Source organism: Sciurus carolinensis, chromosome 1 (assembly GCF_902686445.1).
Source record: "Sciurus carolinensis chromosome 1, mSciCar1.2, whole genome shotgun sequence".
Taxonomy (NCBI): domain Eukaryota; kingdom Metazoa; phylum Chordata; class Mammalia; order Rodentia; family Sciuridae; genus Sciurus; species Sciurus carolinensis.
The window spans coordinates 165,636,266-165,663,553 of record NC_062213.1 but is presented as its reverse complement, the minus strand read 5'-3'; the positions used below and the strand labels follow the sequence as shown (position 1 = coordinate 165,663,553).

Here is a 27,288-nt window from a genome sequence, read left to right as displayed (position 1 = left end):
GTTTGTATCTCTGTGCCTTCATCAATCCCAGTAATTCTTAAATTTGGTCTTTTCACCATGTCCCATAGTTCTTGGAGATTTTGTTCATGATTTCTTACCATTTCTGTTTGGTCAACTTTATTTTCAAGATTAAATATTTTGTCTTCATTGTCTGAGGTTCTGTCTTCCAAGTGATCTAGTCTATTGATGATGCTTTCCATTGAGTTTTTTATTTGGTTTATTGTTTCCTTCATTTCAAGGATTTGTTTGTTTTTTTCTTTTTTTGAGAATATCTGTTTGTTGAAATGATATTTTGCTTCCTGCAGTTGGTCTCTCAACTGCTTATCAGTATGATCATTCATTGCCTGCATTTGCTCTCTTATCTCATCCTTTGCTTCATGAATCATTTTAATCATGTATAATCTGAAGTCCTTTTCTGACATTTCTTCTGTCACACTGTCACTGGATTCTATTAATATAGAATCTAGGTTTGTTTGAATCATTTTCTTCCTTTGTTTTTTCATGTTGTTCACTTATCTTCCCCTCTAGCAGTGCAGATCTGGGGTATTGCAGTTTTTTCCCTATAAGCTTATAGTGACCCTATAGGTTTCCAAAACCTCTTCTTTAAGTGAGAGATTAATAATAGCAGTGCCCAGTACAGACAATATGCAGCCCTAAACCAAATAGCCCCTATGAAGATGTAAACAGTATTGTCATAATAAATGGAATGAGTTTAATTATTATCTACCGTATAACAAATAGATTTGCAATAAGGTCTGCAGTTTCTAATGGAGGACAAAGAGGATGGAGAGAGGTGTAGGATGTAAGTGTTAATGGGATAACAAAAGAGTATATAGAAGTTCTAGATTGTAGAAAGTGTGAAAGTGTAATCAAAAGAAGTTGGTTGTTAGCATGAGAAAAGGGAGAAAGAGACTCTGAGGAAACAGTTAAACAAAAGGAAAATAGAGCAAGGAAAGTAAAGAAGTAAACAAAAAGTTTCAAAAAGGATAAAAAAAGAAAAAGAAGAAGAAAAAGAAAAAGAAAAAAATCTACAGTATACCAGTCATATAGTATTCAAACCTCCCAGTCTTCAGTAGCCTGATGAATGAGAGGTATAATGAGCTTCCAGTCTCCCATAACCATGGGAGCCAGTACCTTATAACTCTCTGTGTCATTTTCTGTTGTGCTGTTTCTCTGGAGAACCCTGACTCATCTACCACTAGAGCAGAACAGGCCCTGGTTTGTAGTGATTGCTGATTTCTGGAGTACAGAAAAGTGACTTCATGCTGCTGGCATCGCTGAGCACAGGGGTGGGAGGAGGTGTGTACAGTGGCTCTCAAGACAATTTAAACCAGTCAGGCACACCACTGTCCCCTCCTACACACATCTTCCATGCTGCTCCGCCCCCGAGGAGTCAGACTTGGGATGAGGCTACCGGGAGTTTCAGGTCATGCACGTGAGGGCTCTTCTACTCGCAGCTCCATGAGGCTGGGGAGTGGACACTGCTGGCCTGACCACCTTTTTCTTACATCCTCCTGCTTGGCTAAGTTGATGGCAAGACAGGGTCATGGGTCCCTGTGCCGGGTCCCAGGCTTCAGGCCAGGAGCCCACTGCTTCTCAGATTCAGGGTTGGAATCGGAGGGGGACACAGCAACGTGGAGGCTGAAGTGCAGACCCAACTCACCAAAGTCTCTGGTTTGGGCTCTTGGGCATCAGCCCAATGAGCAAGGGATTAATTTAAAACAAAAATCCTTCCTTGGATCTGCTCCTAGGGAGGCCCATAGGGATGTGGGTGATGGGCAGAGCTGGATTCAGCTCCCTCTGAGTCCCTTGGCCCCCAAAAATGAACAGCATCAAAAGGCCACCTTCTGGAGCTCAGCAGGCCTCACAATCAATCCTCCTCTACATAGCACTCAGCAGTGAGCCAGTCATCTGTGGATACACGGGATGTGACCTATGTGTCATCTCAACCCTGGGATGGAGCAGAGAAACCATGTAGTTGAAATATATTCCATGTAACTTGTATAGTGGCGTGTGTGATTTTCTATTCTTTTCTTTTTTTCTTTTGGTACCAGGGATTGAACAGAGGGAGTCTTAATCACTGAGTCACATCCCCAGCCCTTTTTGTTTTATTTTGCAACAGTGTCTCCCTAAGTTGCTTAGGGCCTCGCTAAGTTGCCGAGGCTGGTCTTAAACTTGCGATCCTCCTGCCTCAGCCTCCCGAGCCACTGGGGTTACAGGTGTGGGCCGTCATGCCTAGCTCATGATTCATTCTCTTTGGAAAGCCAGTTATTACAAATCTGGCATGAAGGTCAATACCTGCACACTGCCCTGTAGACTGAGGGTCTGGAGGGCAGGAGGGGCTCCTCACAGAAGGAATTGCTTCCGGGTCAAAGCAGAATACTCCTTGACCACTTATGCCTTCACTTCTGAGCCAGGTCCACCTTGACCACCTGCCACACACAGGCTCAGACGCAGGCCTCCCTCCACTCTTCAGGGGACTGGAGCTCTAAGGCCCTTTGACGTTAGGCTAGATGATGAGTCTGCATCTTTGCCTAACTTAACAGTCTCAACGTGGCTTTTTAGGCAACTCTTTTAACCTTTCTTGAGCCTTACTTTTCTTCATTCGTAAAATGGGGCTAGAAGCTGATCCTTCTAAAATTGTGAGGATTAAATAAGATATTGTGCTATTAAAATGTAAGGTATAGGGGAAGCGCTGGGGATTGATATTGGTCAAATTATATTGTTATATTGTGTGCGTGGACAAGTACATAACAAGCAATCCCATCCATATGTACGGTTATTTAAAAAAAGACAAAGTGTATTACAACATGCAAGGTGATATTTAGCGTATAAACTGCAGAAGCTGTTCTAAGGAATGGTCCCCAAGGGCCATCTGTTAAAGGCGTGGCTCTCTTGGGAGGTGGTGGAACCTTTGAGAGTTGGCAAGTGGGAAGTCTTCAGGCCACTAGGGGGGTGTGCCCTCAAGGGGACGGTGGACCCCAGCCCCCTCCTGGCTCTTCTTTTTACTCCCTGGCTAGTGCAGTGAGGGTTTAGTTTCACCACATTCCATGATAAGCTGCCTCACCACAGGCCCAAAGCCACAGGGTCAACTGACCATGGATTGAATCCTCCAAAACTGTGAGCCAAAATAAACCCTTTTCTGATTATCTCAGGTATTTTGTTATGGTGCTGGAAAGCTGAGAACACAAACTTAAAGGTGTCTCTTTTAAAGAGAATATCCAGAATTCAGTTTGTGAAACTGAACAACTGGAAAAGGAATTTCCTACAAGCCTCTTTGGCGATAACTTTGGAGTAAGGCTCACACATCACATACGTATTAGGAAAAGGGCCACTGTGTAGATCCTTGCATTTGCAGAAAAAAGTCTTTGGCATTAAACTCGACTTTGCATATATTCACATAGCCTGTGGCAGTTGGGGTGTGCTGCGCAGTCTTGTTGAGTTGAGGGGGCTCAACTGCCATAGTTTTTCTTACTCCCATAACTTAGGGCAGGGTTTGGTTTGGTGGCCAGTTCTCCATACAGTGACTCAGGGACCCAGGCTCCTTCCAGCTGAAGACTTTCTTGCCACCTACAGCCTGGTTGTCACTTTCATCCAGCTACTGTGGGGAAAGAGCCAGGAAAACTCCTGTGGATTTTTATCACTTATGTTCCACTGGAGAAAACGCATCTCAAGGACACACCTGACAATGAGGGAGGCTGAGAAATGCCATCTAACTGTGCACAAAGGGAGGATCGAGCTCTGGTGGACAGCTAATGGTTCCTGAATTTATAGATGAGGAAAACATTCAAGGGACTAACTAGCTTGTCAAAATCAGTCAGTCACAACCAGGTGATAGCCAGGACTGCAGCCAAACCTCCTGATGACCATGTCTGGTGCCTGAAAAAGGACAGCCCCACCCTGACCTGAGCAGCCCTCATCTCTCGCCACTCCCCCGCCCCCTGCAGCCTGTTCTGCACCTGGCAGAGGGATTCCAGGAAGGCCCAGTCCAGATCTCACTGGGATGACAGACATGCTGGTTATCCCCCCATGCTCTTTCAGTCCTGTCCATGGGCATGCAGGTTTGGAGAAGGCATCTGAGGGGCAGAACAGCACGGCCTGCACCTGAGCCCAGGCACGACTGTGCACTGTGGTCCCCAGAACAAGGAACGACAAAGGGTAGCTTCCAGGCCATACTTTTATTTTGACAGAAGCAGCAGCCTCACAGCCACAGGGACACAGGGTCTAGAGTAGGCATGGTGTCTGCAGCTGCAAGAGCTCGAGAGGGGAGACTCATGCCTTTCTCCTTGGTCCCCATGACCAAAGAATAAAAGTACAAATCACACACCACACAACACCACACCCATCCCCACCCCTCTCTTCTCGGTCAGTTACAGTCAACAATTCATCCTTCCAAAGAAACTGGATTTTACATGAAACCTCAAGCAACCAAGAAAGCAGGGCCCTGGAGGGGAGAGGCTCACTGTTCCTTTCCACACTCACTGTCCTGTGGCACCCAGCTTAACTCCACCCAAAGCCACCGCATGGATGGACAATGACAGAACTGGCTACAAGAAAAGCTAGAACACAGCTCAGCATGCTTGGAAGACTGCCTCTTCCCAGGCAGGATGTTACAGGGGCCAAGCAATCTGGTGTGGTTGAAAAAGCCTTCCCTCTGAGGCCCTGGGTTCTGCGTTAAGGTCTGTGAAGGGCTGGGGTGATAGGACTAAGGGTGACACAGGATGCTGGCACCTCTGGCCACCAGTGGCTGTGGGATGGGGGCTCCACTGGTGGAGTGATGGCACTTTAGCTGCTGGATTAACCTCTCGGGTCAACCGTTCATCCACAGAGGCAGAGTCATCAGTTGAGCCCTGAGCGAGGAAGCACACGGCCCATGCCACCATTTGCCGGCTTTGCAGACGAGAGAATGAGGTCTCCTTTTTTCCTGCCTTGTCCAGAGGCCAAATGGGTACAGGTGGCTCCCTTGCCTCCTGAGTACCACAAATACAGCCAGACCACATGGGACCATGTGAAGACACTGCAGTGTGCCAAGTTGTGGTGGGACAGGAAGGTCCTTCAGTGAATGTGACGAGATCTTAAGAGGATTCTGTTACCTGAAGGGACAAGACAGTAGCCAGCTGAAGACGAGCCTTTCTGAAAATGAGATGGGAACTGGCCTTGGGGCTGAAGGAAGGACCTTAAAGGATGGACCATCCTTAAGGGTCACCTGCATCAGTATTTTTCCTCTTTCAACACAAACAAGGGTTGGTTCTCACGGGTTTTGCAACCATGGTGTTGAAGACAGAAAGGCTCTAGGGAGGTCTTATCTGTACCAATGTGACAGATGAGGAAACTGCAGCTTGGAGAGACAAATGATTTGCCCCTGGTTGCACAGCTGTTGATGGTAGAGCAGGAACTGAAAGCCAGGCTCTTGGCTCCATCATCACGGCTGTGACCGGCTCAGCTCTCAGATTCTGGCTTCCCTCTATAGGTCCTTCCCACATTCTGGCTTTCCAGCTGGGCCGGCAGTTTTTAAAGTGGAGCTGCATAAACAAACAGGCTTTGATAACAAGGCAGAAGGACCTAGGAAGGTCCCTTCCCTCTGAACGGAAACTGAGCTAACTTTCTCTGAGCTTAGGATTTGTAAGGCACTGAAATTAACTACAGCTGGGGCAGGAGAAAGAAAAAGGGGATTAATGATTGGAGAAATCCAGTTGATGGTCTTTTCTTTCAGCCCCACAGTGAGACTCCTCACAGAAACACAATGATGGCGGATTCCACTTTCCCACCTGCTGCAGTCACCTGCCCTCATGCCACAGAGCAGCATGGACATGCCCCCACCATGCCTAAGTGGGGTCTGTGGACAAGATGAGGCCTAGAGGGCTGGTGAGCCATGGAGAATGAGCCTGGGTGCTCTGGATCCAATTCAGAACTAAGGCCCTTCTCCCTGCCTGGCAAACTGGGCCGGGCCAGACAGGATCCCAGATGTCTTCTCCAGGAACACAGTCCTCTGAGTGAACTTGGTGACGGCTGAGGTGGGCCCACAGGCTTGAGCATGCAGGAGGAAGGGCCAGGATGTCACCAAGGACGGCAGAGAGAACTTTGGAATCGAACCTGGCTTTGGCACAACACATCCAGGGCCTGCCCGCCCTGTGTTGCCCTCCTGAGACCCCAGGGCTGGAGGGGAGCTCCTTCCCTCCACGAGGGGCTCTTCTGACTGACTCAGGCAATGGCAGTGCAACTCCAGGGTGTCCCCTTCATCATTCCAGCCAAACCTGTGCCCAGGTGACCTAACCCAGGTGGCCTTTTTGGACTCAGCTGCTGAATCCAAAGCACTTTAGTCAGAAGTGGTGCTGAATGGGAAGCGGTAATAGCAGTCCTGCTTTACACAGCCCCTTCCATGTGGCAGGTGCGTGACGTAGAGGACAACCTGCAGGTAGGTATTACTACCTCCTTCAACCGACGAAGAGGCTGGGACACAGAGGGTTTAAGTGACTTGCCCAGAGGCACAGCGCTAATGAGTGGCTAAACTTGGGCCTGGACTCAGGTTTGCCTGATTCCAGATCCCACATCCTTTCCACCTGACTGGGCTGCTCCCAGAAGCCAGTGGGAAGCCGTCAGGGCTCTCAGATGGGATCTCTGCAGGGGGTTCTTTCTGAAAGTGTGGATCTGGGAAAGCAGCCAAGCTGGAGTAGAGGGAAGGCGCCCGTCTCCCCCTGTGTCTCTCCAGGCAGTCCCGCTCAGTGCCTCGCAGCCTTGCAGATCTTGTCGTACACCTCAGGGAAGGCGTCCTGGCAACCGAGCTGTTTGCGCAGCTTGTGGTACAAGGAGCCGTCAAACATCTCCCAGAACTCCTCCCGGTTCATGTAGCAGTCGGCATAGAGCATCTGGAATCTGCAGAGGGAGGGAAGCAGGTGAGGGTGCAGGTTGGTGGCATCTGGAGGGGCGGGAGGTAAGAGGCACCCTGGGCCACGTGCTCACCCGTGCACGCTCCGCACGAACTTCTCCAGCTGCCTCATGCAGGACCTGGCCTCGAAGTGCTTCACCCGCGGCTCCCCGTACGCCCCGATGTCGACGTACAGCTCTGCCTCGTCTCCCTTGGGGTGCACCAGGCCTGGCTGGCTGGGCAGGATGAACGGACACAGCCAGATGGGGTAGACCTGGGGAGGCCGGGGAGGAGGGCATTGGTGCTTTTCCTCCAGCAGTGACAGATGCACACCTGCAGCCCACCCACTCCAGCCCTGGCTGACACCCCGTCTCCCCCACATGGGAGGACCCACCAGAGCAGTCCACAGAGGAACCATCACCAGGCCATCACCGAGGGGGCGGAGGCCCCATTTTATAGGTGGGGAAAGTGAGGCCCACAGGGCAGGCCTGCTGAAGTGGGGCACGTGACTCAGAGAAGACTGGGGATTTGGTGGGACCCCGCCTGGCCCGCGGCTCACGTGGATGTCATTGTGGAAGGTGAGCAGGGCCTGCCGCAGGCACTTCATGGGCACCAGCATGTCCTGCACCACATGGTGCTGCTCATACAGTTTGCGCAGGGTCTCGCCCTGGGTCAGCTTTAGGAGGGAGATCTTGGGAGGCACCATCCAACCAAAGAGGTAGCGGAAGATGGGGTTGTTGCCAAAGGGGATGATATCCTGCAAGACAGAGGTGGGGGAGGAGAGCAGGCTCAGGGTCCACGTGCACGGACCAGGGCCAGGTCCTTGTTCCATGCTCCACATGAGAACTCCAAGTACAGTCTCCCCACTTGGAGGGCGTGAGGGTACTTAGGACTTTATCAGGTAGGCCTGGGTTTGATTCTCAGCTCTGACATTTACCAGCTGTGATGACCTTGGGCTAGTTACTTCGCTGAGCTCAGTTTCCTTATCTGTGAAAAGGGACTTGTGAGGCTAATGAGAGATCAAATGGAAGACACTCTGCCCAGTTCCCAAAGAAAAATGATAAGGTGGCTATCATACCCATTCTAGTAATTGAGGTCAGGGTGGCTGGCACAGAGCAGGCATTCCATAATGTTTGAAAAATGAATGCCGTTGAGCAAGGAGAGTAATACTTGGAGAGCTTAAGTAATTTCCTTTAGGTCGCACAGCAGGATGGGGGAAGCCTGGCTCAGGCTCCACGAGGGGTCCTCTGGCTGGCGGCTTCGCTTGCTCAGTCTGAGGCTGGCCTGCCTTCCCAGCTCAGGGGCCCTGGCCGCCCTGCCCGGCAGATGCAGCCCTTCTCCTTCCGCACTGCTCACTGCCAGGAGGGATGAGCTGCCTCACACGGTGCTGCTGCTTTCCACTGACGCCCTCTGCTCTCTGCCAGCCCCTCCAGGTTCCCACAGCTGGCAACCCTGCCAACCCCAGAGAAGACTCTGGCCCCTGGCTCATAATCTTCCACCCTGCTGCAAGTCCTGCCGTCTTCCTGAGAGCCCCTGTGCCCAGATGGAATCCCTTGAAGCCACAGCTGCTCCATTCTTTAGACAGTCACAAGATACCTGCTAGGTCAGGTACTGGGTTCTATGCAGGACACTGGGGGCATGTGTGGCAATCGAGACACTGTTCCTGTCCTTGTAACACTCATTCCCTCAGGTGTGGCAAGAAACAGGCCACTGGACTGTGGGTGGAAGACAAAGGGAGTCAGAGGCAGCTCATCAAAGAAGCCACACATGTCAAGCACTGAAGGCATGTGACTCCTCTCCTGCACCCCCGCGAATCCCCAGACCATCCCACGGGGGGAGGGACCTGTCTGCTTTCTTCTCTGCACAATCCCTGCAGCCACACTGAGCCTGGCACACTGTAGAGACTCAATAAATCACATGGCTTTTACTTCTTCCTGGGGGGTTTTAGAAAAGCAGAAATCCCAATGGACAAAGGTTAAAAGACCTCCTCTTCATGCCCTGTCTCTTTCTCAAAAGCAACTGGTGGTGTGAATTCACTTGTGTGCACTGCTGGGCTGCAGGGGCCACTACAGATCCAAGGGGTCCGGCCTAGCCAGGACCCCCATTCCTAGAGGCAGGCCCTGTGGCAACAGCCTCCCAAGAAGACCAACGACCAGAGGCCCAGCATCTCCTCTTCACCTTTGCTAACCGCCCCCAGCACTAACCACCTGTGCAGAGAACGAGGGGAGTCCGCCCTTGCTGGGATGCCACATTCTCCTGGTTTTTCTCCCCCAGCTGCTGGTGGCACTTTTCCTTGGCTGGTTCGCTGTCCCCTAACCTACAGGGGACCTTTCTTTTCTTTAACCCACCCTCATGCTTCTGCTCCCCTGGCTTTAGGTAACATCTGTTACTGACACCCACATTTAGATTTGTGGCCAAACCTCTGAGGTCCTGACATACATGGTATCCCTTCTGGGTGTCAGGAAGCATCTCAAACGGACCTGCACCAGACCAAGCTTCTGATTGCCCTTCCAGAGCCCTCCCGTGGCAGTCAATAGCACGCCTGACCTGGTTCTTGGGCCCCTAACCTTGGACTCACACCCACCACCAATCTTTCTGGAAAGTCTATCAACTGGTTCAACTTTTACAGTACCTCAGGTCCGACACTTCCTTCCACAGCTGCCACCAGGTCAGCAGAAATCTTTCTCCTCCTCTTCTGCTTTCCACTCCCCACACCACCAAGCTATTTAAAAGTCAGTCTTTTTTAAAACAAAAATCAGGTCATGTCACTTCCCTGCTCCAAGCCCCCACTGACTTCCTGCCACACAACAGCCATGGGATCCAGTCTCTGGCTGCTGTTTGACCTCATTTGGTACCAAGCTCTAGGCCAGAGGCCTTCTTGCTGTTTTGCAAACACTCAGCCTGCTAAGACAACTGCATAGCTACCAGCAAAAGAATGGAGGTCGACTCCTACCTCTCACTGTATAAAGAAGGAACTCAAAACACGCAGCAACCTAAAGAGAAGAGCTAAAACCTTAAATAAAGCATTTAGGGGAAAACGGGTAAATATTCGTGATCTTGCATTTGGCAATAGATTTTTAAATATGACACTAAAAGCATAAACAAAAGGGGAAATAGATAAACTGGATTTCATCTGAATTAAAAACTTTTGAGTTCCAAAAGGTGTGACCAAGGAAGAGAAAGAACAACATAGAGAATGGGAGAAAATATTTGCAAATCACATAAGTTGAACATATGAAATATTCTTACGGCTCAACAGAGACAAACCACCCAGTTAAAAATGGACATAGGATCTAAGTAGACACTTTTGCAAGAAAGATGCACAAATGCTCAATAAGCACACAAGATGATACTCAACATGGTCAGTCAATAAGAAAGTGCAAATTAAAGCCACGAGATAAACATTCCACTAGGATGGTTGAAATGATGATAATAATAATAATACTTTAAAAATCACACCAGGTATGGTGGTACACACTTATAATCCAGTGGCTTGGGAGGCTGAGGCAGGAGGATCCTGAGTTTGAGGTAAGCCTCAGCAACTTAGCCAAGACCCTATCTCAAAATGAAAAATAAAATGACTGGGGATGTGGCTCAATGGTAAAGCACCTCTGGGTTCAATTCTTGATACCAAAAACAAAACAAAAACAAAAACAAACAACAACAACAAAAAGCCAAAAAACAAACACCTAAAAACCCCAACCAATCAGAAATAACAGGGAGGGAGGGATGAAGTACTGGGGAGTGAGAGAGGCCAAATTATATTGTTATATTATGTATTGTGTGCATGTAAAAATATGTAACAATTAAATCCCATCATTATGTGCAAGCATAATGCACCAATTAAAAAATGTGGAAAAATAAAATAAATTATTAAAAAAAAATCGGAAATAAGTGTTGATGAAAAATCAGAGCACTCGTATGTTGCTAGTGGGAATGGTAAATGGTATGGCCACTGTGGAAAACAGGCAGCTCCTTAATTAACCAGATAGAATCACCGTACACTCCAGTACACATGCACACATACCCCTGAAGAACTGGAAACCGGTCCTTAAACACACATGTGCGCATGAATGCTTACAACAGCACCACTATAAGAAGGCTGAAACCCAAACGTCCATCAACAGGTACATGGACAAACCAATGTGGGCCATCTACCCAATGAAGCACAATCCAGCCATAAAGAGAAATACCGATACACGACAGCTTTATGCTAAGTGAAAGAAGCAAGTCACAAAGGGCACAGACTCTATGTCCATTTTTATGAAATTTCTGGAACAGATAACTCCCTAGGGACAGACAGCAAATTGGTGGTTGCTACAGGCTAGGGGACGGTGGGATGGAGAGGGACTGCTTAGTGGGCACCAGGCTTCCTTTCGGGATGAGGAAAATGCTTTGGAACCAGAGAGGTGGAGGTCGCCCTGTCTCACGTGCATACTAAGCCCCTCCTCTGTACACCTGACGTGGTGTTGGTCCACGTCAGCGGTTCCCCTGCCTGTGTACTCTCCAGGAGGTTCTTGTGGTCTGTCCTCCTAACGTTCAGCTTCTGCTCATGTGTCACTTCCTAAGGGGCCTTTCCCGATCCCATTTAAAATGTCCCTGCTTTTCATCTGCCCACGCCTCCCTACATAAAAGCACAAACTCTTGCTCACCTTTCAAGGCCAAGTCTGACCGCCCCCTTCCACCCTAAGGAGAACCAGCCACTTCCTCCTCTTGTTCTCCAGCCTGTACTGAGTCATAATCCGTCAGTTCCGTGGGGTTAATTGCTTCTCAAAGATAGGGCAGGTTTCTATTTCCTGAAATACCAGCCCAGAGGCCCACTCCCAGCACCCTTGGAGGGAGCTTGCTGCTCTCATGGGGGTTGGGGGCGGGGGGGGTCACAGCTGTTGTGGCTTAAGATGATTGTCCTTCAGGCCAAGGCTACTCTCTTCCCTGAAGTGTGTGAGGGTCGCTACCTATTAACCATCCTGGTTCCTGCTGCTGGCCAGGTGGAGCGGGGACTGTGCAAAGCCAAGCCTCACCTGGAGCTCCCAGAAGATGCTGCGCGTGTGGCGGTGGTAATAGTGTCTCAGGGGAATGTACTCCAGGCCCTCTCGGTTTGTCTTCAGGTAGTTCTCCACATGCTTGAAGAACCACGGCTTGTAGTAATTGCCAATGCTATTCAGCTGAAATGACAGAGGCCATTGTGATCAGCACGCAGACAAGTGCCAAATGCCACCAGGGAGTGACAACGATACGGGCTGCAATTTGGCACTTCTGGCCTTTTCAAAGCAGTCCTGTTGATCGCTGCTTTTGAGTCTTGAAAGACGGGCGAGGTCAGGCACAGTGGGCGTCCCCAGCAGCAGGAGAGAAGCCCAAAGACATTAAGTGGTGTGCACAGGGCACGTAGCTGGCTCCTGACACTTAGGGACCCCATCCTAGCCCAGTGCTCCTTCTCCATGAGGACAGAGTGCACACGTTAAGTATCTGCTACCAACAGAGCTCCGTGCAGGTGGGCTCCCTCCTGCCAGCTTGGGGCATACCCTCATTGCAACCATTGCCCACAGCTCTAATGGACCACGGCACTTCCCTAGAGCCCTGGACCAAGCTCCACCATCCTCTGGGCACAGTACTTCCCCGGGCATCCTTGTCGCCTGGAATCTCAGTGGAATGAACCTTCAAGCTCCGTGGTCTGCAATACGCAAATCTTACAGTGAGCTGTTGTCTTCAGTTCCAAATGGTTCAGGCTCACTGTGCTATGCACCCTGAGCTGACTCCGCTTCTCTGGGCCTCAGCTTCCTCATCTGAAATACATTCTGAGCAAATGCTCTTGAGGATTGGTCGGGGGTGCGGGGGACATCCTGGACACGCTGGGGTCAAAAGTTGTCCAGTCACCCCCTAGCTATGTGACCCTGGGCAGGTCACTCTTTCAGTCTGTCTCTTCATATGTAAAATGACAAAAATACATATTTTGGGGGAGTTCTTTTTGCCTTATAGATATTACACACACACACCAGTTTTTATAAGAATAGAACCATCCTCTGCATACTGTGCCAATTTACTTTTCCCACTTAAAACCTACTTGGCTCTTCTGTGTAGGCTACTCAGTCTGTCTGAGCCTCACTTTCTGAACAGGCAAGACAGAGACACCACTTTCCCCTGGAGCAGCTGGGAAGGCTAAAAGAGAACACAGGATGTGCCAAGCCTGTGCCTGGCCTGCAGGGGGCGCACCCTTAGTGCTGGCCCCAGACAGTAGAATCCATCTGCTTGGTGAGGCTAACCATCCCTCCAGGACAAGGCAGGCCTTTGCTTCCCAAAGTACAGCCCAGTGGCCCTCTCCCGGAAATGCAGCAAGCTGGACCAAGCCGGGTGAGGTCTAGTCACACTGGCAGTGGCACCTACTTCACCTTGAGGTTGAGACTTGGGGTACCTCGATACAGGTGCTCCTGGTGCTCAGACACACCTCAAGAACCGTGAGTGCCAGAGAAGCCTAGGAGACAGTACAGAAGCTAGATGGTGTGTCTCTCCTGGGGCGTGTGTCAGCTGGGGAGACCAGGGGGTGGCACAAGCCTCAGTTCATTTCTTCATTAATTACAATAACAAAAAAACTGGAAGTAACTTAAATTTCCAGCAGCGGGGCAGCGGCAGTGAGCGGCAGGGTACTGGCTCAGGGCGGCGACCTGCAGACATTAGCTGACAGCGTGATGGCACTGTTCGTGGGCAATGCCTATCGCGCTCAACGAGACCAACGTGAACAGGCCACCAGAGATGAAGCCAGACTGGAAAACTCTGTGAAGCGATGTGCAACCTCACAAGTAACCTCAGAACTGCCAAATAAAAGGCCTACTATTTTTAACCTTATCAGATTGGCAAAAATCGAAGAGTAATACTATCACTCGTTTGGCAAAATGGAGGGGAAAAGGCATTCTGCTGCACCACAGCTGGCGCAGACACCGACACAGCCCGTCTGGAGGGCGGTGTGGTCCCATTTATCAGTATTTAATGTGCTCAAACCCTTGGGTTAAGAATTCCACTTATTTGACTCAATGCTGCAAAAATGTCTATATGCAAGGCCAAGGACAGTGAGAGAATCAACTCCTCAATGCGATCTTACTTGTAGGAGCGAGACAATTTAAGCAACATAAATGCTCATTGGTAAATGATGAGTCAGGCTAACCATTTGTATACAACAATGGGATATTAAGGAATGCAGGAGCATGCACACATGTGTGCACAAATGTATACATGTACACACACACACACACACACACACACACACACACACAGGAGTGGGTCTGGAAGAATGCATGCCAAACTGTGGAGTGGTTACCTGGGGGTGAAGAGGTACATTTTAACTATTTCTTTAAATATTTCAACATCATCACATCACTTTTGTAAGTGAACTTTATGCATAGCGAAAGACAGGAAATAAACAGCAGATACGTGAGCAGCAGCTGGCTTTGGGTCACATTTACAGATGGAGTCTTCTTTTTTTTTTTTGGTACCGGGAATTGAACCCAGGGCACTCAACCACTGAGTCATATCCTCAGCCCCTTTTTATATTTTATTTAGAGACAGGGTTTTGCTGAGTTCCTTAGAGCCTCACTAAGTTGCTGAGGCTGGCTCTGAACTCAAGATCCTCCTGCCTCAGCCTCCCCAGTCATTGGGATTACAGGCATGTGCCACCTCGCCTGGCTTAGGAAGGACAAATCCTTTCTAAATGGAGAAAAAATGACTACTAAAAATTACATGGTGTGAATTGAAGGAGTGTGGATCTGGATTCTGAGGCATCAGATCTTGACTTTGTCACCCTGTGGAAACTGATGTCACCTCCTGGATCCTCGGTCCCCCCCACTGTCTATGAAATGGGGCTGCTATAGAAGCAAAGATCACACCTATCAAGAGGGCCCATTCCTGGAGGTGGAAGGAGGAGAGAAGGCAGAGACTTTCGTCACTGTCTATGCCGACTCCGGTGGTAGAGCCCAGGGGGGCTGGCTCAGGGAGTAGCTCAGGGAGGCCCGGCCCCCCAGGTCCTCCTCTTCCTGAGTCTTGGTCTAGGGCAGAGGATGTGCTGCCTACCTTGCTGGGTTCTGCTTCATCTGTCATGACCCCTGTCATGATGACAGCCTCATCCAGGGAGTACAGCAGCCCTTCCACGAAGTGGTTCTCCAGACGCTGGGACTCGCGGGTGAATTTTTCACAGATGGTCTCCAGGCCCCGCACTGGCTCAAACCGCAGCTTGACATACTTCTTGGCAGGAACGATGCGGATCTCAGCAGCCACCAGGAAGCCCAGAGTCCCACAGGACCAGGGTACAGCATAGAACAGGTCCGAGTTTTCAGACTATGGATGGGACAGAATTGACACACGCTGAGAACCTGAACCCTGGACCTCACACTGTGCAGCCAACGGGAGGACCTGGGACGGGGGCCCTACTGTCCTGTCACTATCCTGTAGATATCTGAGGGGGAACTTTGCAAACTGTCCCCAGCTTTCCCTCTCCACTTCCACCTGAGAGTCAACCTAACGCTGCTCTCTATGGTAGGGGTGTTGGCTGGGGCAGCATCCATCTCTTCCATCAAGGCAAGCCACTAAGCCACAGGCCACCCAGGAAGGCGGCCATGACAAGAACTGCCAAGACACAAAAAAGAGCTAAACCTTTATTAAGAGTCAAGGTAGCCAAGGGGTAGGAAAACGCCTCCCTTTGAACTGGTACTAAGAGTTACCCTGTCTTCCTGAGTCCACTACCCTGCGAGCTCCTCCTGCACCCTGATATACACACACAAAGCCCGTTGGCGGGGTCACTGCCTCTCTTGATAGGCAAGGAAATTGAGCCTCCAAGAGGTGGCATGCCTCCTGACCCCCAGGCCAGCTGCAGGGTAGCAGGAGCCTGGCTCCCTCACGCTGGGTCCAGCACTCTTCCTACAGGACCTCATCTGGTTCCATCAATCTGTTTCTTACTTCACAATTTCTGGTTTTGACGTCTGTCTCAGAGACAAACTCCTGGTCTTCCTTCTGGCCCTTCTAACTCAGACTCTGATTCTAAAACAGCTCCTTTTGAAAGAGTCCTGCTCCGGTTGGCTTTACCAACAATCCCGTCCTGTGCACGCTCTCCTAGATTGGAACGCACTGGGTGGTGGCATGGGGTGGCAGCGGGACAGGGAAGCAGGGGCAGGGACATTCTGCAGCAGGCCAGAAGACTCTGGAACAGCAGAAATGGGCCAACCAGCCCCACACCTGGGCTGCTAGTTGATCACACTGTCCTGCTCATGGCAGTAGAAACTGGACACTCACTGTGTGCCTGTCTCAGTGCTAGGGGCTTTGAACACACACCTGCTTATCCTCCTAACCGTGCTCTGTCGAGCCAGGAAGCCTGGCCTCAGAGGAGGGGCCCAGGCAAGCGTTCAGAAAAACATGCTGAACTGAAGGAGGCCTATCTATCTAAGACCAGAGCTGCAAGCAGGCTGTGAGTCCTTGGACTCTCTTCTGTGAGGCCAACAGCTCTGGTGGCTCTCTGAAATATCCCCTTCAAAAGGATCAGAATGTCCTTCCCATCCCAGGGTCCCTGGCCAATGCTAGGACAGATCTGAGGTTATTTAAGTTTCAACTCTGTTCCACTCCTTAGATAAAATACCTCAAATGTTTGTGTCCCACTTTGGGTGGTAAAATTATCTTTCATTTTTCCAAAACAGTCCCTCTAATTGCTTTTAATTACCTCAAAACATCTGACATAGAGTTTTAATGTGGAGGCCTGACTTCCTCCAGAGAGGCCATCTGGAATGATCCACGGAAGCCTCATTACCTAGGTTTAAGTACCAGCTATGTAGGATATACTATCTGTGTGACTTAGGGCAAGCTTATTAACCTCTCTGTGCTTTAGTTTCCTATCTATAAAAATGCAGATAATAGAACTTGCCATAAAGACTGCTAAATGATCAAATGCCTTAATATATAAAAAGCATTCATATCAGTGCCTAAGCACCTAAAAGGGGCTATATAAATTTTTATTATTATTATTTGAAATGAAGCACCCCCAGGGGAGCTACTTTCCTGACCCCAGGATCCCTAAGGCCCAGAGCAGGTTGGTCCGGATGTCCCCATCTCTGAACTCACTGGTGTGCATCGCACAAAGCTGCCATCGGCCAGGACCAGCTCGTAGGCAGTGCAGATGTGCTGGAACAGGCCATACTTGTGGGATGACGACTCGATGCCTGTGCCCATGATCAAGCCCCCTGCAGAGACACAAGTGTTAGCCAGAGAGCAGCGATGTGCAGGTCAGGGCTGACTGAGGGGAGATCTCCCATCTCTGCGGAGTTAGATGGGCCTAGTTGGGAGCATGAGGGCTTTTCCCAGGCAAGAGAAGGGACAGGCAGACCCCTCCAGGGTGCTTGCACCCTCGCCTCTGGCCCTCTCCACCTGGATACCTGTGTGTATTCATTTTAAGAGGGACTTTAATGGAAAGGAAGGTTGTTGGGTGGGCAGAAAGCTGTGACCCCTGGGAATGGTTCAAAGACTGGAAGGTGCTTCCGCTGGACAAGAAGAGGTTTTGGGGGCCATAAATCCTGTGGGAAGGAAAGAGGGACTAGACAGATTCTGTGTGTTCCACAAGTAGAACTGGAGCAATGGGCACAAATCACAGGGAAGCAGATTCAAGCTAGAAATTTAGAAGTGTTATCTGATAACCTGAGTTGCTCAGAAATGGGGTGGTGGACAGTAAGCCTGTCATTGGCTCCAGGAAAGTAAAAGGGCAACTTCAGTCACTGGTAGAAGAGTGGCCATTCCTAGACAAAATGGAAGGTGACCAGGGCCCCCCGCTCTGATCCTGACTCCTCTTGCCCTTGAACATGGACTGCTCACCTACTGTGAGATCATCAAGCTCAGGCAACACAGGCAGGGTCCAGCCAATGGAGGTCAGAAGGGCAGTCACCTGACCCATGGACACCAAGGGCTCCACACGGACAATCTGTAGACACAAGAAAAGAGTCCTGTGTCTCAAGAAGGCAGCCAGCTCTATTGAGGGCTCCTCTGTGTGGCACGTGTCATCCCAAACCTTCCCCAAACACTCGACGTGTAGATTCCTACGCAGCCTTTACAGGCGATGTATATTTAATGATAGAGTGGATCTATGTTTTTTTCCATACATGTCTATATTGCTATTTTGTATGTTTTCATACCACACACACACACACACCTGTTTTGCCTGTTAAAAATTTATCACAGTACTGCAACAATCACCCCTTATCATTAAATATCCTTAGAAAACATGCTTTTAATGAACACGTTAATATGCTATCATGTGGACTTCTGCTTCCAGCTGAGATGGGGCAACAGAGACCAGATTTACACTGCCTTCCGGAAGAAAAAAAGCATGAGAAAACTGAATCAAAATATATGAAACAAGTTTTCAACATGGGGACACAGGCCATGAGAGCTAGTGATCCCTGAGACAGGAAACAAACATAGCAAGCTCTGCGTATACCCAGCTGTCAGGAGGGAGGCAGCGTGGAAGGGGAACCCAGGTGGCACCCGGTGCACTGAGCTGTGGAGGTAGAGCTGAGAGCTCTGGAAGACCAAGGGGAGGGTGTTTTCAGGATAGCATAGGAGGAAAGTGCTGCAGAGAGAACACTCTGGAGAATTGCAGACAGTGCCGCTGGCTAGCAACTGAGTAGGGACTGGAACACTCAGGCAGACAGTACCTGAGGCCGAGGCAGGGACGAACCATCAGAAAAGACCACAGGTAAAGGCACCAGGAGCGCAAGCAGAGCAGGAACTGTGTCTGCTCTCAGAAGCGAGCCTGGAGAACCTCATGATTCCCAGGGCCTTGGATGAAGGACTCAGAAGGGTCTAGCCTCGGCAGTGGAGAACAATGAACCCCAGATTAAAAGCTGCTGTGGTCCCACCTGAGAAAATCAAGACCCAGTGGGATCAAACTGTTTCCAAGGAACTTAGCTGCCTCTTAGAACAAAGCTTAAGACTTACAGGACTATGATACCTCACACCCAATGAGGTAAAACGTCAGAATATACTAATGTCAGAACCCACTCAACATTTACCAGGCATGCAAAGAGGTGGGAAAATTCTAGTGATAGTAAAGAGAAAAATCACTCAAGCAAAACAGACCCGACAAACGTGTTAGAATTAGCAATTGGGAACACCAAAACAATTATTATAACCGTCTTCTCTTTATTCAAGTAGAAACATTCCACAGATATCAGAAAGACCCAAATCAAACTTCTAGAAATGAAAATCACAATTATTTTTGGAATGAAATATGCACTGGATGGGACTAACAGCAAATTAGATCTAACAGAATAAAAGATTAGTGAAGTTAAATACAGAAACTATCCAAAATGAAGCAAAGAGAAAAAAAAATTTAAATGAATAGTTCATCAATGAGCTGAGCTGTGGAACTTGAAGCAGCCTAATACACATGGGATAGTCCCCAAAGGAGAGGAGAAAGAGGAGGAGACAGAAAAAAAAAAAGTTTTGAAGAAACAGTGGCCATAACGTTTCCAGATTTGATGAAAAATAATAAATTCTAAACATAGGAACTATGAAGAAAACTATACCAAGGAACATCATAGTAAAATTGCTCAAAGCCAGTGACTAAGAAAAAAACTTAAAAGCAGGTAGAGGGAAAAATAAACACATGATACACAGCGAAGCAAAGATAAGGATAACCAATATCTTGCCAGAAACAACACAAGTAAAAAGACAGTGGAGCATCTTCTTTATGGTACTGAAAGAAAACACCTATCAACCAGGGGAAATGGTAAGTACACACGAACACACACACACACACACACACACACACACACACACACGATTGACATGTATACAATAGAACAAAAGGATGGCAAGTATATGGGCAAATTGTAAGGTTCTTCCTTATTAAATTTCTTAAAGCTGGGTACAGTGGCACATGCCTGTAATCTCAGCAATTTGGGAGGTTGAGGCAGGAGGATCACAAGTTCAAAGTCAGCCTCAGCAACTTAGTGAGGCCCTAAGAAAATCAGCAAGACCCTGTCTCTAATAAAATATAAAGGGCTGGGGATGTGGCTCAGTGGTTAAGCGCTCCTGGGTCCAATCCCTGATAACCAAAAAAAAAAGATAAATTAACATTAAAATAATAATGTAGTGTGGGGTTTATAGCATATAAAAGTATGACAGCAATAGTGTAAAAGACAGGAGGGAAGAAGTGAAAGTCTATTTTTGTAAGGTGCTTATGCACCACATGTGAAATGAGGTAACTTCACTTGGAGGTGGACTGTAATAAGTAAGATGTTTATCGTGAACCTTAAAATAATTGCTAACAGAGCAAAACAAAGAGTTAGTAGCTAATAAGTGAACAAAGGAACTAAAATAGGGTCTTAAAATTTTTTCAGTAATCCAAAAGAAGGTGGGAAATAAAAAAAGAATCAGAGAATAAAGAACATATGGGGCAAATAGAAAACAAATAGCAAGGTGACAGATTTAAACCAAATCGTATCAGTAATAACAGTAAATGTAAATGGTCTTACCACCTCAATGAAAAGGTAGAGGTTGTCAGATTCAATAAAAAAGCAAGACCCAACTACATGTTGCCTACATGAGAAATATACTTTAAATATAAAAAGACATTAGTCAAATGAAAACAGGGGTGGCTTTATTAATATCAAAATAGATTTCAGAGCAAAGAATATAATTTTCATAATGAAAAAGAAATCAATTAATCAAGAGGACATAAAAATCTTAAACATGTTTATACCTAATAACAGAACATTCAAATACATGAAGCAGAACTGATGGAACTATAGGAGAAATAAATCCACAGTTTTGGTAGAGATTTCAATATCCCCTCCCTTAATAAATGGTAGAATAAATAGGAGAAAATTTGTTAAGGACACAAAAGATTTTAACAAAACTATTAAGCAACATGACCTAATGGACATTTATAGAACATGCAGTCCCCAAATAGCAGAATATATTTTTAAAATATGAGTATCAAACATTTACCCAGATAGAGCATATTCTGAGCCATAAGGGTAATCTTAGGGCTGGGGGTGAAGCACAGTGGTAGAGCACTTGCCAAGCATGCATGAAGCCCCAGGTTCCATCTCCAGCAATGCAGAAAAAGAAGTTAAGTCTCAACAAATTGAAAGTATTCTAATTTAAAAGTGTTTTTTAACAACTGAATTAAATCAGATATCAGAAATTTCCAAGTATTTGTAATACTGGGAAAACTAAGTAACATACTTGTGAAACCCACAGATCAAAGTACACATCAAAAGAAAAATCAAAGTATTCTGAACTAAATGAAAAGAAGATCTTTATGTGCTGTCTCTAAAACAGTGCTTAGGAAAAAAATTATAGCATTAAACATCCCTATTAGAAAAAAAGAAAGATCTAAATCAATGACCTATGCTGTAACCTTAAAAAATTACAAAAAGGGTCTGGTGATGTAGCTTAGTGGTAAGTGGAGTGCTTTTTGCATGTCCTGGTTTAATCGCTAGCACTGCAAAAGGAAGAGTAAAATTAAACAAAAAATAAGTAAAGAAAGGAAATAACAAAGATCACAGAAAGATCTCGATTTCTCAGTGAAATAGAGAAAAAAAGAATAATCAATGAAATCAAAAGCTAGTTTTTTGAGAAGCTCAATCAAATTGACTAGCCTTCAAGAAGACTGATTGGGAAGAAAGGAAAGGACATGCAAGTTACCAATATCAAGAATGAATGCGCCAGATACAGTTGCATATGCCTATAATCCCAGTGGCTCTGGAGGCTGAGACAGGAGGATAGAGAGTTCAAAGCCAGCCTCAGCAACTTAGTGAGGCCCTAAGCAACTCAGCAAGACCCTGTCTCTAAATAAAATATAATAAAAGGCTGGGGATGTGGCTCAGTGGTTGAGTGCCCCTGGGTTCAATCTACAATACCAAAAAAGAATGAATGATGTGATATAAATACAGATTCTATAGATACCAAAAGGACAATATGAGATGATTACAAACAACTGTCAATAGATTGTACAATTTCATGAAATGAACAAATGCCTTTGAGAACAAACTACCAAAGCTCCCCCAAAAAGAAACAAAGAGAAGAGCCATATCTATTAAAGAAATTGATTTGGTAGTTAAAATGTTGCTCAGATAGGCCCAGACAACTTCACTTTATGGTTTCTATAAAACATAGAAGAAAACATAGGAGAAAACCTTTGTGACTGGATTAGGCAAAAGTTTCTTAAATAAGGCACCAAAAGCATGATCTAGAAAAGAAGAAACTAATGAACTGGATTTTATCAAAATTAAAAACTTTTTGAAAAACAAGTCACAGACTGGGAGAAAATATTTGCAAATCCTTGATTTGTAGAATATATAAGAGAAACAACTCGATTTTTAAACATTGGCAAATATCTGAATAGGCCTTACACCAAAGATATACAACTGGCAAAGGATCACATGAAAAGACACCCATCATTAGTCATTCAGAAAATGCAAATGAAAGCCACAGTGAGATACTATTACACATTATTAGCAGGGCTGAAATTAAGACTAACCAATACTGAGCTATGATGGTACAGAGCAATGGGAACATTCACACTGCTACTGGGAATGCAAAATGCTACAATCCCTTTGAAAAACTATTTGGCAATTTCTTAAAAAGTTAAACATATAGAGCCTGGCACTGTGGTGCACACCTGTAATCCCAGCAACTCCACAGGCTGAGGCAGAAGAATTGCAAGTTTGAGGCCAGCCCAGACAACTTAGCCAAGTAAAAAACTAAATAAGTCTGGAGTGTAGCTCAATGGTAGAGTGCCCATGGGTTCAGTCCCTAGTACCGCAAAAAAGAAAAAAAAAAAAAAAAAAACCATATGATTTAGTCATTCTATTCCTAGGTGTTTGGCCAAGAGAAAGTCTTTATAAGCCCATAAAAAGACTGCTCACTCAAGTTCCTAGCCACTTTATTTGTAATAATCCCAACCTGGAAACAGCTCAATGTCCATCAACAGGTGAATGGATGCACAAACTGTATATTCATAAAATGGAATAGGACTCAACAGTAAAACAGAATATACTATTGATATATGCTTCCATCCAAATGAATTTCAAAAAAATCATTAAAGCAGCTAAACCCTTCTCCCCAAAAGAGTATAAACTATACAATTCCAGTGATATCAAACTCTAAGTATGAACTAATTTATAGTGAAAGGAAGCAGACCATGGTTTGCCTATGGATGTGGAGGAAGAGGCAGGGAAGTTAAGCCAGTAAAGCTGTTTCTAAGACTTATAAATGATGACTCTCTAGGAAGCGTGAAACGAGGTCCCCTCCTTTGAAGCCCATTTTTTTTTACCAGCACATTCCTTACCAGGAAGCAATAAACAGAAGCTCTTTTGTCTCATTTTAACCCATTTTCCCCATCCTTGACTTCCCGTAGAAATGAAGACAATTAAAGGACCCCCCTGAGTTCTGAGTTTGCCTGTCTGTGGAATGGGGCTGACCAAGCCACAGGCTAGGTAGCCTCAGAGGACAACAATGGTGGACAAAGCCTTTCCTGATGACCACTGGCCTTGGTCCTGTCCACTCTGGGACGCTCTTGGCTAAAATCATCTCCCTACAAGTCAGTCCCCATTCCCAGAGCCAGGAACCCACAGTGCATGCTCACCTGCTTCTTGGTGTCCACCTCCAGGATGTCCATCAGATTGATCATGATGTTTTTGTGTGTCTTCTTGTATTTCCCAACACGCAGTGAGACAGTGAGCCAGCCAGGGCGCCCAGTGCACATGAACGTCTTGCTTCCCTGCTCCTTCCATTCTCGTACCTGCAAAGTGGGACAGAAGCTGAGCTAGTCCTACCAGGGATTCCAGAAAGCTGCACCTTGCTTTCAGGGAGGGAGCTGCTGAAGTTGCCCCCATCCAGGAACTGGGAGGAACAGGACTGTGAAAGGTCTGCTGGCCCCCACCTCTGGCATCTCCCTGGCTAGCAAGACTGACAGAAAAGACAACATGTTGCTACATCATAAGGTAGAATGAAGACAGAGATAGAATATGTGATCAGGGTATTTTGAAAACATGAACTGGAAACTTCAGGAAAGGTTTTGCAATGGTAATTAGAGCAATTACAACAATGATCACCATTTACTGGGTACCCCCACCATATTAGGTGCTTGTTGTATGCAGTCTTGTTACTGTACTCTCACAACAATTAGAGAAGTTGGGATGACCCCCTTTTGCAGATGAGAAAACTCAGAGGCAATATAACTTGCTCAGGGTCACACAAGCAATGACTAGCAGGGCCTGGATTTGCAGCCAGGACTATATGACTACAGGCCTAGGAGCATTGCTGGGCTTATGGTGGTAGTCACAGATCAGTTAGCACTATCGAGGCCTAATCTGCACATGCCCTGTTCACCCACGTGAACTCAAGTACCACTCTGATGGGGACAGAAAGGGAGGAAAAGACCAAAAAGTCAATGGAAGGGACAGCTTTGGCAAAACCTCGATTGTAAGTGAACAGTGCACAAAACGAAATGAACAACCCCGAGGATAACAAGCCCTCTATTCCTGCTGAGAAGGAAAGGGCAGGGGAGGTGGACAGCTCTTGTTCTGATCTGCAACCATCCATTTCTTCTTCATCTGCTTCTAATAATTCCATCCTCCTTTGGTCCAAGTGAAGCTGATTCTATTCAACCCCAAGAGGTAAGCACATGACTGAGGTCTGAATCTACCTTCCTGACTACAGTGACAGATTTAGGGATGGGTTATGACCTCAGTCAAGACAATGAGACTAGTTCCAGGAGAGGTACTCTCTCTTTACTGGGTTGCTAAGCTGGCTGGATCCAAGCCAGAAACCGTTGAAACTCGGCACGGAGACAGCCTCCCTGAGAATGGAGTCAACCCAGGGGAAAGCAGAGTCAAAGCATGGCAGATGGATAAAGATGGAGATAGGGGAGAGGGGGATCCTGGATATAGTCATGCCTGAGTCAGTTTTACTCCTGGACTTCTCAGGACCTGAGCTAGTAAAGTCCTTTTTTGCTCAAGCCAGTTTAAACCAATTTCTATCATTTGCAACCAAGTGTCCTGTCAGACACTGGTCAAGTTTCCCAGAGGAGGTTGCACTGGGCAAATAGCTCAGCTAGAGTAAGGGCTTTCCTACCATCAAAAGCCAATCTGCCACATGAAGTAGAGGTGTTCAAGTAGGTGTGTGGGAGGAGGGGTTACTGAGAAAGGGATTCTTGTGAGTTGGGGGTAAAAGGACTTGAGATGGGATTCCATGACCAACTGGGCTTGGCCATGGCAGACTCTTCAGTTCAGGACTTGACACAAGCCCAGAGGCGGGAGGGAGTGGATTAAACATGTTGTGATCAAGCTGGAGGAGGGTGGGCCAGCCTCTACCAAGAAGGTAGAAGCTAGAAAGCCTGAAACACTGGTTGGATTGGATCCTAATGGGAGCTGACCAATATTTTGGGCAGGGAGGCAACGCTAAGAAAAACCACTCTTCAAACTATATGGGACAAAGGGCCTTGGGGGAAGGTCCAAGAAAAGGGCAACGGGTCAGGCAGCTATTACAACAAGCCAGGTGTGTGGCCAGAGAAGCAGACTTACAGGGTGGAATGGAAAGGACGGGAAAGAAAACAGATTAAGAGCTCAGGCTTTGCACTCAAGCTAACCTGCCCCCTTTACCAGTGTCATCCTGGGCATGACTCAGTTTGAACCTCAATTTTTTCCGTTAGTAAAACAGGTACAAGACCTATAAGGGTTGCTGTGAGAGTTATAAACAAGGGACATTAATAGCACAGGTGGTTGGGACATGGCAGGTCCAGGGCAAAAGGCTGGTCTGGCTGAGCCCTTGTTTTCTGTCCACGGTGCATCCTTCCGTTTAGTTCAAGTTAATAAGCACTCACTAAGCTACTTGGAGTCAGGCCCCAGAGGCCAGAGGTGAGTCAGATAACAGTCCTTGCCTTCCAGGAGCTCACAGTCTGATGGGGTAGACCAGCTGGTAAATCAAGAATCCAAACTCTAGGAAAGACAGCACTGGGGAGGGAGCGCAGGCAGAGCTCTGGAGCAGCAACTGTACCTGGCATAGGGCAGCAGTGCAAAACACTTGCAGATGCTGCATTCTATCCCACCAGGCCTAAGGTCTTAGCCCTCAAAGGGAGGTCTCTGCATCCATCTTCACCCTCTTGCCTGCAGCACCCAGCTCACAGCAGACAGAATATGGAGGCTGCTGCACTTGCAGCAAGGGTGACAGCAGGAAACAGAAGCTCTCTGCAACCTGATGCCAGTAAGAGAGGAACATAAGAAGGGGCAGAGCTGACCGACCAAGACACTGCCCAGGCCAGAATTCCAAGTCAGCCCTAGATGTGGAGGTGGTTCCACCATGAGCTGTAGCAGAGTCCCAGGAGGAAGCTGGAATATGGGATGATGTCCAGTTACTGGGAAACGGACCGACTACCTAGGTCAAAGAGTAAACCCTGGGTCACCAGAGGATGTGAAGTCTTCACTAGGGGTGGGGGCTGGACTCTACCTTTTTGCTTTAGTCCTCTATTCTAAACGCGGCAAAGCACCTGGTTGCTACAAGATCAACTTTAACCTCTAACTTGTCATCAAGGACCCTGAGGCTCCAGGTGGCTCCAAACGGACTTTCCAACCTTCTTCCCCTCCCTGCCTGCACTTTTCTTTCCCTGCCTTTGCTCACACCAGTTCCTCCACCTAACATACCTTCTCCAATCATTTCCCCTCCTTCCCAGCTCCACCTCCTGGAAGCCTTTCCTCCTCTGAAATGCTTGGGCCTGGAAAGAGTTACCTGACTGTTGCATACCTTGCCCTCATCTGAGTGTTCTTTCTATCTGTCCAGGTACCGCACGTGCCTTGCACCTAGTGGGCACTCCATAAACAGGTTTTGTTGTCCCAAAGCCTTTCCTTATTCTCTTCCCTCTCCAGAAGCCCCCATCACGTTTGTTTCGTCCAATCCATCCCCCCTCCCCCGCTCCAGCTCCTCCTCCGCCAGATCCCGGGTGCCTCCAGCACCGCTCTAGCCTTCGCAGCCTCGCAGACCGCTATCCCCGCGCACGCCACATTCCCCGCAGTCCGTGGCGCTGGGCCCTGGTCAGGCCCGCGCCGCTCACCTGTTTTTGGATGTCCCGCACGCGCTGCTCGTGCAGGCGCGGCGCGCTGCTGAGCTTGAATACCACCCAGGCGCGCACTGAGTAGTAGATGTCGAAAATGAGCGAGAGCGGTAAGAGGAAGAGGCACACGAACACCCAGCGCTGATGGATGAGCACGAACTCCAGTCCCTTCACGCGCACCCACAGCAGGAAGAGCAGCGCGCACACGGCCAGCGACACCGCGGGCTCCATGGTGCAGCGGCGCGCCGCGCGGGGAGCGTGCGGGCTCGCGCCGCCTGTCACCGCCGCCCGCGCCGCGCCTGGCCGGCTCAGCGCCCGCCGCCGCCGCCCCGGGAGCCGGTAG

The 27,288-nt window shown here is 47.9% G+C and overlaps 1 protein-coding gene across 1 annotated transcript; it reads right to left on the bottom strand.

The window, feature by feature from the left end:
- Window positions 1–4,159: 4,159 nt before the first annotated feature.
- Window positions 4,160–27,287, bottom strand: Dhcr24 (24-dehydrocholesterol reductase). The gene is made up of 9 exons (XM_047519933.1): window positions 26,946–27,287; window positions 23,484–23,639; window positions 17,702–17,807; window positions 16,958–17,076; window positions 14,924–15,187; window positions 11,887–12,030; window positions 7,425–7,622; window positions 6,961–7,139; window positions 4,160–6,873 (listed from the first exon to the last, which is right to left on the bottom strand). Exons 1-9 carry the CDS (start codon window positions 27,174–27,176, stop codon window positions 6,720–6,722), a joined length of 1,551 nt encoding a protein of 516 aa, XP_047375889.1. The 5' UTR covers window positions 27,177–27,287; the 3' UTR covers window positions 4,160–6,719.
- Between the last annotated feature and the right edge of the window lies 1 nt (window position 27,288).